Source organism: Bos javanicus, chromosome 2 (assembly GCF_032452875.1).
Source record: "Bos javanicus breed banteng chromosome 2, ARS-OSU_banteng_1.0, whole genome shotgun sequence".
In the NCBI taxonomy this organism is placed as follows: domain Eukaryota; kingdom Metazoa; phylum Chordata; class Mammalia; order Artiodactyla; family Bovidae; genus Bos; species Bos javanicus.
Genome location: NC_083869.1, coordinates 69709877 through 69729773, shown reverse-complemented (window position 1 = coordinate 69729773; position 19897 = coordinate 69709877). Strand labels below are relative to the sequence as shown.

The 19897-nt window shown below is 42.9% G+C and overlaps 1 protein-coding gene across 2 annotated transcripts in view; it reads left to right on the top strand.

The window, feature by feature from the left end:
* Positions 1-19897, top strand: part of CCDC93 (coiled-coil domain containing 93) — a 103376-nt gene that overhangs the window by 24676 nt on the left and 58803 nt on the right. Inside the window, exons 7-11 of one of the 2 annotated variants that reach the window (XM_061439675.1) lie at positions 8988-9088; positions 9676-9693; positions 15861-15897; positions 18638-18730; positions 19109-19159. In XM_061439675.1, coding sequence (XP_061295659.1) covers positions 8988-9088; positions 9676-9693; positions 15861-15897; positions 18638-18730; positions 19109-19159 — 300 coding nt within the window. The remainder of the gene's footprint in view (positions 1-8987; positions 9089-9675; positions 9694-15860; positions 15898-18637; positions 18731-19108; positions 19160-19897) is intronic. The other variant, XM_061439679.1, reaches the window with a different exon arrangement.

The following is a 19897-nucleotide window of genomic DNA, read 5'->3' as shown; positions in this document are numbered from 1 at the left end:
ATGGTTATCTGGGTCGTGAAGATCTTTTTTGTGTAGTTCTTCTGTGTATTCTTGCCACCTCTTCTTAATATCTTTAGCTTCTGTTAGGTCCATACCATTTCTGTCCTTTATTGTGCCCAGCTTTTCATGAGATGTTCCCTTGGTATCTGTAATTTTCTTGAAGAGATCTCCAGTCTTTCCCATTAACTTTGGAAGGCTTTCTTATCTTTCCTTGCTATTCTTTGGAACTCTGCATTCAAATGCATTTATCTTTCCTTTTCTCCTTTACCTTTTGCTTCTCTTCTTTTCAAAGCTATTTGCAAGGCCTTCTCAGAGAACCATTTTGTGTTTTTACATTTATTTTTCTTGATCCCAGCCTCCTGTACAATGTCATGAACCTCTGTCCATAGTTCTTCAGGCACTCTGTCTATCAGATCTAATCCCTTGAATTTATTTGTCACGTCCAGTGTATAATCGTAAGGGATTTGGTTTAGGTCATACCTGAATCGTCTAGTGGTTTTCCTTACTTCAATTTGAGTCTGAATTTGGCAATAAGGAGTTCATGATCTGAGCCTTAGTCAGCTCCTGGTCTTGTTTTTGCTGACTGTATAGAGCTTCTCCATCTTTGGCTGCAAGGAATATAATCAGTCTGCTTTCTGTAATGACCATCTGGTGTTACATTACTGTTGTAATGATAAAGAATTTTTATGGATGGCCAGAGGTAGCCTTTGGGTTTTGTTTATTTATATTCTTCTTTGTCTACTGAAAGTACTTCTTATTTCCAGATGCTGCCTTCTTAGGTTTCTTAGCTGAACCCTGTTGCCATTAATTTCCTTCCTGCTCACCCACAGCTCTTCACACTCTTCCTTGCAGCCTTGGAGTGAGAGTCCCAGGAACTTGTCAGAGAGTCAAGTGTGCATCCCTGTTATCTTCTTGTGACCCCTGTAAAAATAGAACAGCTTACTGGGTTTTGTTTCTAGTCACTCTCCTCACAGAGAGTCCCTCCCCTTGTAAAAGAAATGAGTGTGAAGTGTGAAAGTTGCTCAGTCGTGTCCACCTCTTTGCAGTCCCATGGACTGTAGCCTGCCAGGCTCCTCTGTCCATGGGATTCTCCAGGCAAGAATATTAGAGTGGGTTGCCATGCCTTTCTCCAGGGGATCTTCCCAACCCAGGGATGGAACCAGGTGTCCCACATTGCAGGCAGATTCTTTATTGTCTGAGCCACCAGGGCAGCAAGGAAAAGGAATGAAGTCTTTCCTACATTACCAGGGTGTGGTTCTTGGAAGTGTCAGGTTGTAAAGGATGTTTTCTTCTCCCCAGTTCTGCCCTCCACATGGCTCATCACTGTTTCTTACCTGCCCCTTACAGGCCAGTCTATTCTGTAGAGTCCCAAATTTAAATTAAGGATTAAAATTCAGTTTAACATATGGTGGCAGGTTTCTAGACCCAGCCTTTTATAAAATACAAATGCAGCTACCATGTACTGATTGAATGCCTCCTGTGTGCTTGGCATGTAATTAGGTTTACAAGCATTATCTCATTTAGTTCTCATCAACACTAAAGGACTTATGTGTTATTTTTCCATTTTATAAGAAGTTGAAACTGAGAAAAGCTAGTAAAATCCCTGCACAGTTGCAGAGCTGAGAAGAGGCAGCCAGGTTTTGATTTTCCATCTGACTCCTCAGGCACAACAGGTGCTGGTGCTTCTCTAGTTTGCTCACTCTTCACCTGGTGTCTTATTTCTCACATATCCCTGACACTAACTCTGCAGTCATGTTCCTGACTGATTTCAGGACCTTGGGATAGTAGTCATCAGGGTCCCAGAGAGTCAAATGCATGCAGAGTGGTTGGGTGTGCTGCCCTTACGAGGGCATCTGCTGTGCCTGCCCCACTGAAGACCGTTTGTCTAGCTGGAGAATGGATGCCAAGTGGAGACTGTTGGTTGTGTTGTCTTTTTTCCCATCTATTAACATGTTTCATTGTGCCTCAACAAGCAGACTTTACTCTTGCTTAGATATAATATCCTTTCAAAATTAAATATTAAACATTTTAATTTTTTCAAAAATTTTTAGCTTATTCTTGTCTTTATCCATCTTTGTACGACTGTTCCAATTTTCTGCCTTTGCCCTTGGTTGTGTGGCTCATCTGTATTTTTTGGTGCATGATTTTTAATTTTACAAAAGGTTGTTTTTCTTACATACTAGTGCTGTAGTAATACTAAGGAAAAATTAGGAACTGGAGAAAGAGTACAAAGACTAAATCACCCATGATACCACCAGCCACAGATAACCACTGATATTCAAAGTAGGAAATATAAGAGTTATGGATATTAATATAGAGAATTAGAGATTACAAAAAAAAATAGCATGATTCTGTATGTTCTGTTTTATTGTGTGCTTGTTTTGCTCAAGAATATAATCAAGGTTATATTTCCATGCCAGTAAATAAGCCCCCACAGCATTTTTAGTGGTTGAACATTACACGTTGTGTGGTACTAGTTTAACTAGCTTAGTTTGTTTTTTTGGGTTTTGTTCTTTAATTTGGGGTTTTTTTTTTTTTTTTTTTTGGCTATTATGTAGGACATCCCCATAGCTAACTTTTTTTCTTTCATCTTTAATTATTTACTTGGGTTACATTTCCTTGAAGTGAAATTGGTTCAGAGGTTATGCCCCAGTCTATAGGACCTCTTGCCAGATTGCCTGGCAGAAAGGCTGTTGTGTGAACTTTTAACTTCTGAGCTCTTTTTGTCTTGGCCTCATTTTTCTTCCTCCTGGGGATTATTCTCAATACTTCTGCTTCGCCTTTGAAATGTATTCTTTTCTTGACTTGGCCATATCCCCGTTTTATAGAATAACTGACTGGTTTGTAGAAGGCCTGCTTGATGGGAGGTGGTATTTTCAAAGGATGTAAAAAAATGAAACTTGCCACCCAGGACAGTCCTCCCCTTACCCATCCACTTCAGCATCATAATTGCTCATGTGTCTCACCTTATGTGCTATTTTACAGCTTACTTCCTCCTTTTCTGAGCTGTCAGCCTTCCATATTCATGAAGTACCTGGGACCTGTGCAGTGAGATCTTTTACTCCCTCTCAACCTTGAATAAAGAGCAGCTATGAAATTTTATCCAGAGCCCCCAAAATATGTTTATTTACTGTTTGTTGAGCATTTTTTGGTAATGTTTAGAATTTTATATGAGACCAGAGGGGAGAGAATTTTTTTAAAAAAGAAGACTTTTTATTGGTTCTCTAAAAGACTATGTCATTTAAAACTCCACTGTACTCTTCCATAGGAAACACCATGAGGCAGGCCTTTCCACCCAGGACATAAAATGTACATATGGCAACATAAGAAAAAATACATATTAGTACATTTTATTAATAATAGAAAAACACACTTGTATGTATATCTTAAGCCTTAATGTGTGTCAGATATGTTAAACAGATAGATTGACTAATCCTTATGTCTCTCTCCATATACCTGTTTCACAGGTGGAAAATGTCAGGGGTTAAAGTAATTTGCCCCAAACTGGAGAGAGAGCAAAGGGGCAAGGATTAAACCCTGTCTGTCTGACTCCATATGTTCATTCAGTAATAGTATTAATAACTAGGCATTCACTGTGTGCCCAGCTGCATTCTAGAGTGTGGGGTGAAAGTAGGGACACTGCAGCTGTAAGGGATGCAGGGGACTTTGGGGCTCATCAAGGGGAAAGATGTGATGGGTCAGGGTCAGTAGCACCACAAGCTCTGTTTAGGCAGTGCTTTAACAGGTTTGCCTGCAGGGTGGGGAGGCCCTCCCAGTGTGCAGCCATCCTGAGGCCTAGGCACAGGGGCCACAGTCCAGAAGGGGAGGAAGGAAAACAAGGGAACCTGGGGCAGGGGTGGGGGCAGGAAGCCCCTGGTGGGTTAGAGATATTTGAAGGGCAGCTGCAGTCTGGGGTTTGTATAGTCTCGGGCTTCTCCTATCTGTGGTTCAGAAATGATGGGGCAGTTTTGCAGAGCATGCAGTGTGGACAGACTGTAAACGGCCAAAACTCTGCTTAGTGGGGCATCTTGTGAATAATTGGGTGTGTAAAGAGTTGGAGGGTTTTGAGCAGTGCGTCTCAGTATGCTGTGAAGAAATAAACCTAGAAGTCAATGTACAGAAGCCATCTTGGCTCATGTATACAAAACAGCAGCCTCTTTCTTACCTACTGAGTTAAGCTGTTTGGTACAGTTTGAAGGGGGTCTGAAGTGGAACTTTCGTTAGACCTCATAGAGCAGAACGCAGACCTGCATAGTGGAGCTCTTGTAAGAGAGAATAGGGAACGAACAAGATTTAAGGGATGTCTGGGGAAAACCTTCCTCCCCAGCTGACTTTCCTACCCATCGACATGACTACCATCCATCTATCTCACCATTCCATCCACTCAGTTCCCAGGGGCTTCATTTTTGTGGTGGTGGTTTTATTAATGCAAAAATGAAGACAAACCTGTTTGTCTCAGAATAATTTTTTCTTAGAGGATGTTTTAGGGCCCTGTGCTTGCTGAAGGGGACATCAATGGAGCCCCTTTAGGTGGAAGGCAGTGTTTGTTCAGCGACCGGTGGGTGGAGGTGTCTGTTAGAGTCAGGTTTGGGCTGCCAGTTGAGCTCTGGGAAAATGAGATGTGCTTCCTGCAGAGTATGGTGTGGTCCGGCCCCCTGGAGCTCTGGAGGGCAGTGGCTGTCGGTGGCTGTCTTGCTGCCCACTGGTTATTTCATGAAGGGGTTGCCTGCCGTAGCTGAGGGGCAGTGACTGGAGCGTTGTTGCGGACACAGCTGTGGAGCTGAACTCTTCCCACCCCTTCCTTGCCATTTGGAATGTGACCCAGAAGAATGGCTCTGATGGGTGAACCTGACTTGTAGCCAGTCCTGAGAAGTGGAGAACTGGGCCACTCACTGTACACAAGTCTCTGCTTTACAGAGGGGTCACCTTAACTTTTTAACCCCAACCACACTCGTGTTTCCTTTGCCATATGCTGAGCAGATGATCAGGGCCCAGCATGAAGGGTGATCACAGTTGAGGTAGGGCACATCATGCAGGTGCTTGAGAGTCTCAGTTCTGAAGTCTTCTCTTTCATTTATTGCGTTTGTAACCATGGGCAAGCTGTTTAACCTCTGTGCCTCTTCCATCATATGTTTACATAAAACAAGGATAACTGCCCTCATGGGTGTGTAGGTCAAGTGGGTAGCACATACAGAGCAGTATATGCCTGACACATACCACACATTCAATAAGTGATAACAATTACTATTACTGCCACTGTTAACGGCCAAAGATAAATTGATGTCATGTTTTTTAGAAAGCATAAGATCAGATCAGATCAGATCAGTTGCTCAGTTGTGTCCGACTCTTTGCGACCCCATGAATCGCAGCACGCCAGGCCTCCCTGTCCATCACCAACTCCCGGAGTTCACTCAGACTCATGTCCATCGAGTCAGTGATGCCATCCAGCCATCTCATCCTCTGTCGTCCCCTTCTCCTCCTGCCCCCAATCCCTCCGAGCATCAGTCTTTTCCAGTGAGTCAACTCTTCGCATGAGGTGGCCAGAGTACTGGAGTTTCAGCTTCAGCATCATTCCTTCCAAAGACATCCCAGGGCTGATCTCCTTTAGAATGGACTAGTTGGATCTCCTTGCAGTCCAAGGGACTCTCAAGAGTCTTCTCCAACACCACAGTTCAAAAGCATCAATTCTTCGGTGCTCAGCCTTCTTCACAGTCCAATTCTCACATCCATACATGACCACAGGAAAAACCATAGCCTTGACTAGACGGACCTTTGTTGGCAAAGTAATGTCTCTGCTTTTGAATATGCTATCTAGGTTGGTCATAACTTTCCTTCCAAGGAGTAAGTGTCTTTTAATTTCATGGCTGCAGTCACCATCTGCAGTGATTTTGGAGCCCAGAAAAATAAAGTCTGACACTGTTTCCACTGTTTCCCCATCTATTTCCCATGAAGTGATGGGACCGGATGCCATGATCTTCATTTTCTGAATGTTGAGCTTTAAGCCAACTTTTTCACTCTCTACTTTCACCTTCATCAAGAGGCTTTTTAGTTCCTCTTCACTTTCTGCCATAAGGGTGGTGTCATCTGCTTATCTGAGGTTATTGATATTTCTCCCGGCAATCTTGATTCCAGCTTGTGCTTCTTCCAGTCCAGCGTTTCTCATGATGTACTCTGCATAGAAGTTAAATAAGCAGGGTGACAATATACAGCCTTGATGTAGAAAGCATAGTTAAAAAATAACTTCTGACTTTAAATTACTGATGGAATTAGGCTACCAACTCATTATCTTCTCAGGGTTAGGAACACAAAGAATGAGAGACTAGGAGTCTCCTTCAAAATCTGTTAGTCCAGCCATCATTGTGCAGATATGGAAAAAGGTCCACTGAGGGAAATTGCCTTTCCCAGGGTCATACAGCTTGTTAATGGCAGAGACGGGACTAGACATCAGTGTTCCTGACTCGTTTCTTAAAAGGGTGACTTAGTAATAGTTCTTTATACTTGGCCTGGAAACATTTAGGTCCTTTACTTAAGCAAAGCATTGTAATGATCCACGTGGCCACTTCACATTGTATAGTCTCATGAAAGAGCTCAGCTGGAGTGACTAGTGGCTGAGCCAAGTTAGTATAGTAGGAAACCTTGGGACTAGCAACCTGGGTACCTATTCTAGCAATCCTGGACAAATTATTTGTTCTCTGCTTGTTTAATAGCAAGGTGAAGGTAACAGCATCTGCCCTGCTTCTGCCCACAGTGTAGTTATAAAATGCAAAAAGTAAGATGTGTATGAGGTGCTTTAAAGTATAAGGAATAATTGCACAAAGGCCAACATTGTCATTGTTTGGCTGAATAAAAGGTCCTTGTGCTGTTGGTTCAAGTATGCTATTGTTTTGGAGTCATTCCTTTTTTAGAAGAACCCAACTTCCTGTCTGGGTCATTGACTCTATGAATGGTAACTAAAGAAGGTAGCAGTTAAGCTCAATTATATAGAGCTGCTGTAATAGTAGAGCTCCATGGAAATTAAATCGTACACAGTAACTGATGTCATACCAGTTTATTATGGTTTTCATTTCCTCATAAATCTGATTTGTTATTTATAGCTTCCTATTCATGTTCATGTAGGCACCAGCAGCAAACAGGAATACTTGTGGCAGCGAGTTATAACAACCCTCCAGGATCATCCCAGAACCCTGTTTCATTTCTTTTTCACAAAATAGGTGAAATTATAGATGTTACAGAAAGGATGTTTTTCTTTATGCTTGAAACTTTTCTTAATAAAAAGTGAGATGATAATAAAGTTAACCAGAATTATCAAGAGGGGAACAATTTTGATTAGCCTAAAAATACCACAGTCTGGAGAAGCCAGATAGTAGTACTTGTCCTGGTGATATCTAAGTGGAGATTTTACGTATGTGTATGTGCTGAGTCGCTTCAGTTGTGTCCAACTCTTTGTGACCCCGTGGACTGTAGCCCACCAGGCTCCTCTGTCCATGGGATTTCCCAGACTAGAATACTGAAGTGGGTTGCCATTACCTTCCCCAGGGGATCTTCCCGACCCAGGGATCAAACCCGGGTCTCCCGCATTGCAGGCAGAGTCTTTACCATCTGAGCCACCAAGCAAACTCTGCCAGTGGGAAAGAAAAGATCCAGGGGTAAACTGAAATACCTTGCACAAACAACTGCCTACTTGTACCTAGAGCCCTGAACAAATATTGTTAAGGTATTATTTGATGCCAGTTTGCAGTCACGAAGGACATGTATTTGGGGTAGAATGGTAAACCAGATCATCTCAGGGTGACGACCTACATTAATTGAGCACCTACTACATGCCGTATACTTTGTTTAGGAAATATGTATATGCAGTTTTAGTATGTGTCCTACACAAGATGGATCTATATTTATTTCTATATTTATAACTAAATAATACTCTAATAATTTAAAAGTCATTGGAAGCTTATAATGCATTTTGTGTTTTATAAGTTTTTTTTTGAGGATAAACCTCAAACACTTCTGTAAAAATAGATATATCTCTGAAGGGTTTATATCAACTTTCCTTTTTTGGTATTAGAATTTAAGAATTTGAGATTTCTTTTGCCATGAAAGAATTTTTTTTTTTTTTTTAAGTATACTAGGTTAACATCTATATTGGTGATTGTTGCAGTTTATGTCTCTGGGTGGTAGAAAGGTCTGGATATGTAGTGTGTGTGAAAAATTTGTATTTCTTTCTGGATAATTTTATTAAGGGATGAAACAGATTTGAATAGAGATAAATCTTGCTTTTCAAGGCAAGATTCAGTATTATAGAGATGTCAGATCTTCCCACAGTAATCTATAAATTTGGTGTGATTCTAATCCAAGCTCAACAATTTTTCATAATGAACTTGACAAGCTGATACTGCAATTCATTTGGAAGAGAAAATGTGTAAGAATGTCCAAGAAATTTGAAAAAGAACAATGGATACAGGATACTCATTAAACAAGAAAAATTGCAGAGGATAATATTGGTACATGTTTTATGTGTGTATATGTTTGCCGTTTTAAATCAAGGAAAGGATAGACTATTAAATTTATGATGTTGGGGTTCTTAATTTTCCATTCAGAGAAAAATATATCTATACATACCAACTTTTCACTATACCAGAAGAAATTCTAAATAGATTAAAAGATTAAATATAATCTATAAAAGTAACATATAAAACAATCCCTGAGTTAGGAAAAAAGATGATTGATGAATTTGACGGCATGAAATATTAAAGTGTTATAGGATAGAAAAAGCCCCAGCCAAGATAAAACAAAGTTGACAACAATGGCTTGGGTGGAAGTATTTGCTACAACACTAAAAAAAAAGGGCAGACTCCTTGAAGGCAGCCACCCCAGCCAGCTGTTTACCCACAGGGGAGCTGTACACCCACCACCACGGGGAGGAAGGCCCGCCCCTGACAGGCCAGATGCCTCTTCACCCTCGGTAATTCTCCACCTCATCCACTTCTTAGGATGCTTACAAACCTCGTCGGAAATACAAACGCCAGCAGGGAGCAGAGGAGCTGCTAGATGAAGAGTCGCGGATCCATGCCACGCTTTTGGAATATGGCCGGTAAAGAAGGGGACCCTGTTTATAAGCATCTATTTGATAAAACCATTGAAAAGAAAAGCTGATTTAAATCACTTCATTGGGATGAACTTGGTTAGTTCTCACCCGGTCAAGTTTACAATTTTGGGCCCGAGATTTCCGACACCGAGTACTTTTCCGTCCAGTGTTGAATGAGTCCAGTTTCTGTGGGTAGCTTCCCTGATGGTGGTAGAAGCCTAATCTCTGTAGTTCCTCCCCTGCCCCAGCTCTGCCCTCCTTGGGAAGTCAGGCCATGTGGGGGTGTTCACGGAGGCTTGGGTGGGCTACCGTCCTTGCCCCTGCCATTTGTAAACATGTTCAGGGAAACCGCAGTTAAAGCAGCTTTACTTTGTGTTAGATACTAGTTTTGGTTTCCTGTGAAGAATTGTCCTGAACAGAAAAATGAAGAATTTAGAAGTTGTTTTGTCACTTCTTAAAAATATCTCTAATTGAAAAAAAATTCTTTTGGCCTCAGTTTTCACTTATACACACAGAAATGCCTCTCCTCGTTGGATTTTTTTTGCTTGACTCTGGGTATTAACCTTCCTTTATGTCCTGAATTTTCTACTTAGGGTCACTGATTCCTTGATGTGAGTATGTCTCCTGGTGCTTTCCTCCTCTCTCATCTGAGTGGTTGCTGTGTGTTGCTCTGCTTATAACCCAGCCCTCATTGGGGGGCTGGAGCTAACGGCACTGCCACTAGCGTCTCAGAGTGAGCATCTATGGCTTCTCCCTCTAGGATGCTGGAGAGAACCAGCAGGAAATTAAGGTTTAATTGCCTTACTAATTCCATCTCTCAAGTGGAATTGCCATTGCCACTTTTTGTTTGTTTTTGAGAGAGTAATGCTGGCTCTTAAGAATGAAAGCTAGTCCATTTCATTAAAAGGAAGTTGTTAGTTCTGGCCCTAATCTAGCTGTGAGGGCTGCCCTATGCTCACCATTTGCTGCTGTGAATTGAACTCCTCTTCTGAATCAGGTACCTCCAGACCAGCTCCTGATGTGCAGGGGCCAATATAAAATGAAAATGCAGGATCCCATGTTAAGAGTTATGAATAATGATTAATCGTTAAGAATTTCATGACAGCAACAACAACCCAAGTGTGGGGTCCTTTAGGGTGTGGGACCTTGTGCAACTGGACACTGTGATGGGGGCTTTCTAGCCACCCCCCAGCTGCAAGAGGGCAGACAAGGCTGTGCTGGTCCACATGAGCCAGAGCTGGAGAGACAGCCTCTGTGAGTCTCACCTGTCCTAGAGCCAAAAAGAACTCAGGGAAATGTGTTTTTTGTTAGTTTGTATGGTTCATACCTTCATTTTTTCCAATATCCAATATGTGTCTCGGTACTCACCTTAGTTCTTGTTGGTGGGGTCATGCTGGCTCCTGATTTCTAAGCCTGGGGTAGCTGCTTGGTGAAGGCTTTTTTTTTGTTTTTTAGGAGATGGGGTTATTTTGCCTTTTTTTTTTTTTTTTTAGCTTTTCTGATAAGGAGAGGGTGAATTTGTGAAGGTGGGGAATTCTGATGGTTTATTCAGTTCATTCCCCTTTTTGAGAATGATGAAGACAGCTTTCACAGAGGTTAAAAAGTAACCTGCCCAAGGTCAACTGTTAACTAGTAAGAGCCTCATACTGGGAGTTGAGCTCAGGTCTGATGGACTGCAAAAGCATGTCATCATCATTATATAAAATGCGTTTGAGCCTCTGGTGATAATTTGGTTCTTGGTCATAGAAAGACAGGCCCAGTCTTTTTTGTTTGCTCTGAGACTGAACAACTAAAGAGTTATTACAACTGACAGAGCAAATTGGATGAAACTTACAGCCCAGAGAAGTCATTCATTTATTCCCCTTCCTTGGGAAGGCTCCTATCCTCCTATCTGGCTGTTAGACTCTTCTCTCAGGGTTCTAGTCAGTGCTCTCCACTGCATGGAGATCTTTCCCATTAGGTGAGGGTCATATAATAGGGTCTTTATGAGGGATTTTGATAGTCTGTTCCATGTAGAAAACAGTAAATGTCAACTATTAGATGCTATCACCACCACCACCACATCATCATCACCACCATCATCTTCATCACCACCACCGTCTTTATTATCCTTAGCAGCAGCAGTTTTTGGTTCTCAGGCGCTCATAAATATGACTTTTGGATTCAAATGAGAATCCTATGCTGAGCCTCTCTTTTTCAGTTTTCCTTGTCCCTATGTTCTCATCCCCCCAGTTCTAGTTCTCCCTCAAGCCCATTTAAGACAAGCCTTACCCTCTTTGCCTCCCTTCCTCATCAAGCAGGGCTGGCCCCCTGCTGGTTCTGGGTCTCACTCTGCTCCTTCCAGCCTCTCCCTCACCATTGTGGCATCCCTTAATTGCTCCTCCCCACCTAGGAATCTAAATCCCTCATTTGTTGTCAGTGCTTGTTTTCCTCTTCATTTCTCCTCTTGATGAGAGGGAAAATATTTTGACTGCTACGTAATAAGGTCTGAAAACAGTGTATCCTCTTTGCAGTTAAAGGTCACTCAGCCTAGGTCCATAGAGCATCTGACTTTGAGGCCAGCATCCCAGTTTCTCCTCCCTTTTTTGACTTTCAGTTGCTCAAGGGTATATTTTGAGCCTGGACAACTATGCTGAGGGCCTTAAGGACTGTCCAGTTCAGTTCAGTTGCTCAGTCGTGTCCGACTCTTTGCGACCCCATGAATTGCAGCACCCCCTGTCCATCACCAACTCCCGGAGTTCACTCAAACTCACGTCCATCGAGTTGGTGATGCCATCCAGCCATCTCATCCTCTGTCATCCCCTTTTCCTCCTGCCTCCAATCCCTCCCAGCATCAGAGTCTTCCAATGAGTCAACTCTTCGCATGAGGTGGCCAAAGTACTGGAGTTTCAGCTTTAGCGTCATTCCTTCCAAAGAACACCCAGGGCTGATCTCCTTTAGAATGGACTGGTTGGATCTCCTTGCAGTCCAAGGGACTCTCAAGAGTTTTCTCCAACACCACAGTTCAAAAGCATCAATTCTTTGGCACTCAGCTTTCTTCACAGTCCAACTCTCACATCTATACATGACCACAGGAAAAACCATAGCCTTGACTAGATGGACCTTTGTTGGCAAAGTAATGTCTCTGCTTTTCAATATGCTATCTAGGTTGGTATGTCTTGTTAAAAACATGTTAAGGTATATTTCTTTAAATACTATGTTGTTGGAAAAACAAGACTCATTGTTTTGATTTTAGACTGAAACACAATGGTATCTTTGTAATATTTCAATTATATTATGGGTTCAGTAAACTTTTAGGAGCTAACTTACACACCTAACCACACTATGAAACTGCCAGTGTGAGGAAGTACATTTTAAGTGCATGTAACATATCTCTTCTAACCTATGTCCCTTCTGAAGGCCCATGATATGTTCACAGAAGGTGTTTAGTAAATGTTCATTGAATGAACAAAGAACAGAATCCATTGTCCTTAGTATTTAGGGCTTTTTATGTCCCTGATTTGTTCTGGGTTCCAGATAATTTGATATCTGTCTTAATGTGCCCCAGGGAAGAAGACTAGAATGTTTGTTTTCTAGAATGATGATGTCCAATGTAGTGGTCACTAGCCACCTGTGACTGTTGAACACTTACAGTGTGACTAGTGTGGCTTAGAAACAGAATCTTAATAATGAAGTTAAATTTTTAAATACATGCTTTAGTTATTTGAGTATATTTAAATATGTTCAGAATAACTTGGGTAGGTGAATACTAAAGTTATATGTGTGGCGCAGCACTAGTTACACAAAGTAGTGAATACACTAAAAACTGCTGAAATATGCATTTTAAAATGAATTTTATGTTGTATGAATTAAACCTCAACTTTAAAAGTATAGAGAAAAAGAGTGAGTGGAGAAGATTTCCTCCCCTCCAGGGCTCAACAGACAGAGTGCATATAATACAGAATAATTGTACCCTATGGAGTGAGTGCGAATGCTTTTTTTGGTGTCAACACAGAAGCACATGTCCACCCAAATCCTGTAGGAGACTTTACTTAGTCAACATCCAGCATCTTTCTATCCTGTGCAGGCCAGAAAACAAGCAACTCTATTTTCCATATTCCTTTGCACCTAGAGTTGGTAATACTATTTAGGTTCTGCCCTTGAGATGCATTTTCTGGAGTTTTGAAAGTCCAACAGTTAGAGGAGGACACAGTGAGAGCATAAGGGTGGACAGGCACAGAAGCCTAGTTTGGGGTGGTCAGAAAAGTCTTCCTGAGCTTCTGTCTTTAAGGAGAAGTAGCTTGGACCTGGGAATTGAATTTACTCATGTTTAGTTGTTTACTTCTTTATTTGGAAAATCCATAAAGTTCCCGGATCTTTGATAAGACCTGCCTGTCTGAGGGTATGCCCTTAAAGGTCTCCAGAGACTGAAGGCTTGGGAAACAAAAGAATACCTGGGGTGCAAGGACACTTCAAGGAGTGGGAAACTTTGGAGAGACCCTCTGTTGGTCAGCTGGTTTGAGTCCCTGGTTCAGGACTCAGAACCCACCCACTAGTTCCAGTAGAAGGGATTGATTACGAGGGTGGATGGGAAGAGTTAAGGCGTGTGATCTGGACTGAGCAGGGTTACTGCCCAAGCATCACAGTAGATCTGGGCTGCCGAGGCTGCTGCTGCTGCCTCTGTGGTCAAGAAGCTGGCAGATAGCCTGTGGTGCTGGGAAGCTGGTACCACAGCTGCTGGCAAAAGAGCCACCGCTTTTTCCAAGATCAGAAAACCACTGTCACAGCTTCTGGCCCAGAATCAGGTTACTTCTACTGTGATCCCCATGAGCACAGTGAACCCCTTATGCTCTCACTGTTTCCTGCTCTAACTGTTACACATTCAAAACTCCAGCAAATACATCTCATTGATGGAACTTAAATAGTATTCAGAACTCTGGGTACAAGGGAATGTGGAAAATAGAGCTGTTTGTTTTCTGGCCTGTACAGTATAGAAAGATGACTAAGCCAGTTCACGGAATCTGCCATAAGGTCTTGTACAGGATTTGGGTGGACACTCAGAATTGAACTTTGATCTTCTGCACTGTGGGCCTGTCGATCTGTGGATGGGCACAGTGTACCCAGCAATGACTTCTGGTCTCTCCAGTTATAAGACAGCCTATTGCAAGGACAGGTGATATATTTGGCTTCTTGATTTCTGCATTTTCTTGGAGAAGGATGCAGACATGCCAACAGTCAGCTGGACATGATTGCTGATCAGAAAGTAGGGGGAACACGTACAGGCACAGGGATAGATCAGCCAGGGCAGAGTGCTGCTGTAATTTAAAGTGTCCAACCCAAACTACACAGCCTGTAGTTTGTGTCTCCTTCTAACCCTCCTATACTGTCAGTGGTAATTTATAGAAATCATATGGAAGCTGTTTAAACAGGGCTGGAGATCATGTCTATAATACCTTATCAGTGGTACAGATAAGCTCAGAGAGGTGAAGCAGTTTCCCCCATGTCACAGAGCTGGCTGTCATCAGGGTGAAGAATCTAAACCCAGTGTCCTGACCTGCTACTACCCAACCTGCGCTGTGCACTAGACTCAACTATAAACTAAGCCTGTGATTTGTCAGCCCAATCCTGAGAAATCCTGTGCCCAAGTGTGTCTTTCCCTTCACACTCATCACATGTCTGGCAAAGCACTGGTCCTAGATTGAGATTTTCAGATTGAGTGGAACTGACTTTTGGAAATGACCAAAAGCATCCAAAGTGAAGTCTGGGCATGCTTCAAAGGAAGAGGTGGCTTTAGAGCTGAGATGTGAGGAGTGAGTAGAAAGGTAGGAGGAGACAGGAGAACAGCACAGTATATGCAGAACTCTGCTCGGCGCCGATGCCCAGGAGCAGGGGAGGTGAGCTGCTGGGGTGAGGCTCAGTGGTTGTTAGCTGGGTCCATGGAAAGGAGGCCCTGGTGACAGTGCCCACTAGGAGGGCTTCTGTTCTCTGCCTTGCCAGATGCGTATAAGGCCAGTAGGAGGTTGAATAAGGGATTGGGAGGGAGAGTGGAAGTGGAGGCTTGAGACAAGGGCAGAAGCCAGCACATGACCCAGCAAGTGGGGTGAGCTGTGAGTGAAGGCAGAGCAGGGTCCCTTAATTTGTTTTTCTTAAATGGTTGTGTGTAATTTTATTTCCTTATAAACCATTTAAAGGTAAGTGAGTTTGGGTGTTTTGCATTGTGGTTTTTGTTTTAGATCGAATGGTTTTTGTATTGCTTAAAAGAAAAAGATATTAATTAGAACCTGAAAATAAGCTAGTTTAAAGTGCATCTGTGAGTGTCTTTGAATTTAAACTTGCGTGAAGTGAGCACACAACATTTTTGGCATTGTGCTTGGGTTGTGTTTGAGAATAAAAAGTGGGCTGGATGTGAGGTTATGAAAGTAGTCATTAGAGAGCATGTTAAGCTTGAGCAAACACATTCACATATACAGATATTTTTAAGGCTTCTAGCTTAAACTATGGATCGGTATAGTTCTGTGTTCAAACAGTAGTAATCACACTTTAAGAGAATGGTGTGCTTTGCATGGAGAGTTCCCATTTATATTGATAGTATTTATGTGGCAAATTGAATGCTGGGCCCTTTATTCAAAAACAGTGGAATATGTTTGTGGTTTTGGCACTTGAAACATGTTCTCCAGTCACCAAATAGCCAAAATTCTCTTTGGTGCTTTTCATATAAGAGTGCAACTAAAATTCATTTGATCAACTTTTTTTGTTGTTTTGGAGTAATAATTGAGCTCCTCTCTTCTGTGGCTTGCAGGAGATATGGATTTAGCCGCCAGAGCAAAACAGAAAAGGTAAGAAATGCTTGGCTAATGGGAGAGCACATTTGAGATATGGAAGTATCCCTCTACTTTGCCTCTGTCTGACACTGACAGGCTCCCAAAAGGGATGGGACAACAAGGCTCTGGTCCTTGAGCAACCCCTGTCAGCAGGGGTGTACCAGCTGCTTTTGATCCCTGCATCTTCCTCCTGGTGTTCCCAATCTGCTGCCTCTGCAGGTTGGGGAACTGCGACAACTCCTCATCATGGGACTGGAAATGAAGGGTGATTGAAAATCATGGCCCCAGGGTCAAACATGTGGGCTTTAATAACTCTAAAATGGGGGCCTGAGCATCCTCATCTGATGAGAGACACCCTAGATGGGTGTGAACAGCCTCCTGGCAGTGAGAGAGAGCACAGTGTACATTACAGGCTGGCTATGTACTAAGCTTGGAGTGGAAAAAACAGGAAGTCAAGATGGGGTTTTATAACTTCATAAAGGAATCTCAGAGTTTTCTCTTCATTCATATTTTTGTGTGTGTGTGTATGTGTTTATTCATGATTCTTAATTGCCAGCAGCAGGGCAGGCATATAAATCTTATAGTGCTACCCTTTCCAGTGTCCAGACCCTTTGGTCAGGCTAAACAACTCTGTGAGGAAGATACTCATTCCTGTTTTTCAGATCAAAAAGCTGAGGTTCAGAGAGGCTCAGTGATTTGTCCAAGATCACACAGCTCCTAAAGTGCCATAAGAAGAATCTGAACCCAGGTCTGTGTGACATCAAAGCCTGCGCTCTTACCTACTGCCTTTTCAGTAGTAATGTGCTAGCCAAAGCGGCTGGTGACCTCTTAAAGAGTCCACAGCTGAGGTCCAGTGAACCTGTTTTCTCACTCCTTACCCAACCCCTGGATTTTCTTAAGTGAGACACAGCTCCTCCCACTACTCTCCTGCCGCCCCTCCGCTGTCTAGACCCCATTCCCGGTGCTTCCCGGGAGCCTTCCCTGACCCCAGCCTCCCCCTGCTTCCTGTGGTCGTTGTCTCAGTCCTCAGAGGGCACTGAGGTGCATATGTTCTAAGGCCAGACTGGCTGGTTTCAAATGCTAGTTCCTCCCTTTCACTGCATGATTTCCGTCAGTACACTTAATTGTTGTGCCTCAGTTTATGGCATCTGTAAAATGGGGGCAGAAGTTGTACTATCTCACAACACTGTTGTGAAGATTAAAATGTAAAAGATGTAGAATAATCCAACTCAGAGTGCACATTTACTAAGTGTGAACTATCATCATTATTATTACCATTAATAATCATTTATGCATTCATTATGACATCTTTCTTGGTTTTCTCATTTCCGCATTTGTGTTTTCACTCAACCAAACAGCCATTTCCTCCAAAGCAAGGCGTTTCTGGATTAGAGTGTCATGGGATAACTGTATTGTATATAAGAATTTGATATGTATGTATAATATATAATTTTAGGTCTGAAAACAATGTCTGTGTATATGACTGTATTCTGAAATAAGGCAATTTGATTATGGTTGGAAAAATTATGAGATGTCCATGAAATATTATTCACATTGGCCTTGCCTTATCATTCTCATGTCAGATGGTACATTTGAACTGGAAGTCTTATCCCCTGCATATATACACAAGTGCTCAGGCCAGCCCCTGGAGCCACTCATATGCTTAAGCACATCCCAGAATTGGGATGGTCTCAGAGGGATATCTGAGGCCAATCCTCTCATTCAACCCCAAGAGATCCTAATATCCAGAGAAGGTAAATCTGAGATCAGTAGCTTGTGAATGGCAAAGATGGAGCTAAAACCAAGAACTCTAGACTCACAGCGCAGGCTTGGGGAGCAGCCATGATTCCAGGTGTCCTGAGTGTGGTACATTTTGAACCTGAGCTGGGTTTATAGCATGGAGCTTGAGCATCAGGACAAGCAGCTTAGAGTCTTATCCTTTAAACCTTTAAACTAGCGATTTTCAAATTTTGTTGACAGCTCTTGATAGTAGGAGTTATTTTCATCATGGTTTAGTAGACACACACACCCCCCCACCCAAAAGCACTCTGATATGTTCTGTTATTTGTATTTAGATGCCAGTCATACCTGCTAGTGGAGACGGCAGTGGCACCCCACTCCAGTTCTCTTGCCTGGAAAATCCCATGGATGGAGGAGCCTGGTGGGCTGCAGTCCATGGGGTCACTAAGAGTCGGACAGACTGAGCGACTTCACTTTCACTTTTCACTTTCCCACATTGGAGAAGGAAATGGCAGCCGACTCCAGTGTTCTTGCCTAGAGAATCCTAGGGATGGGGGAGCCTGGTAGACTGCCGTCTATGGGGTCGCACAGAGTCGGACACGACTGAAGCGACTTAGCAGCAGCAGCAGCATACCTGCTAAATTGCTTTCATATCCACTCATGCACCTCAGCTGAAAAAAAGGCAGTGATCTAGTCTTAAAGAAATTAAAGTAGGGGAAGACCCAATCACAGTGCATGGATAAGTCTGGCAAAGGTCTATGGCCTGATAGGAATTTAATCAGCGAGTAGTTCAGAGACGGAGTCAGGCATTGAACAAGCCCCAAGACTCCACTTGTTTGGCATGTGGTTGGAGTGGAGGCTGAGGTCTCTGGATTTTGCATCCTTTCTCAGGGGCTGGGTCATTTGTGCAGATCTGTGTGTTTTCTTTCACCGACTTATGGCTCTTTGCAGTGTTACCCTTTCTCTACTGTCTCCACCGATAGTGCTCAGCCAGTTTTTACATCTTCCCTTCCAGGCTGAGGACAAGAAAACAGCACTTCCGACAGGGCTGTTGACTGCAGAAAAAGCTGATGCCCACGAGGAGGATGAGCTTCAAGCTGCTGAAGAAGTGAGTGATCCATGTGGCCCTCTAGGGTTTCTGCATAAATCTTTTGGAGAGAAATATCACTTTCTTTTTTTTTTTTTTTTAATTTTATTTTATTTTTAAACTTTACATAATTGTATTAGTTTTGCCAAATATCAAAATGAATCCACCACAGGTATACAATATCACTTTGATCTCCAGTTTTCCGGAATGGCCAGCTACCGTTGGCTGTTTTTTCACACTCTTTTCAGTCTCCTTCCATCACTTCTCATGAGACTCACCATAAAATGAGACTGGGTAAAACAGCCCTTGGATTCCACTGAAAAGCCCTGTTTAGATACCCAGCTTAAGCCTTTTGTGGACAGACCTGCTCACTACTACTTCTCCCCATTCCTCTTTTAGCAGCGTATTCAGTCCTTGATGACCAAGATGACCGCCATGGCACATGAGGAGGTGAGGCGGGTGTGGCCACGAGGGTGGGCGTGGTGTGGAGAGGGAGATTTGGAACCAACCTGCTCTGTGGTGGAGGGCCCTCTCTTTTTAGCACTCTGCTTCTTGTTTCCTGGGATCTTTCTTTGGGGAACTTTTTATACATGCACGGTGTTGCCATTCATGGGAACCTCTGGGAGGGAGACCTGAAGGACCTTTGTGAAGACAGGATGTCCCAGCTGGATGGCATCACAGGACCCATGTGGGAGAGCTGTGGTTCAGTCCTGCTTGTCCACAACCACATGTGGCATTCAGGACAGGAGCCCCTGTCTCCTGTTTCTCTCCTATACCATCTGAGTAGATGGTAGGGCACTGAATTTATATTCCCTTTTCTCAGAGCTCACGACCTGTCCCGAAGGTTTATCCAGGTGCTTTAAAAGAGAATCCTTCTTTACGGTAGGAAAGATCTGTGACACTCAGGAGGTAGTTCAGGAATTCTGAAATCCCTTTTCCTCTCCCATTTCCACTTTCTTCCTCTGAGTCCTATGCCTGCCAAGTTCCTTTTAGGCTCTTTTTAATGATCCTCAGCAACAAAAACCATGGGATGGGGTATAAATGGTGAAGAATGACTTTCTAGAGATACCCAGGGTCCGAGGAGAATCTTAACAGTTTGCTGAGTGATTCAGGAGGGAGTGAGGTGAGGTAACCTTTGTCCTGAGGCTTGTTTTCTCCCTTCCTTGTTGATGAACACGTGAGGAAAAG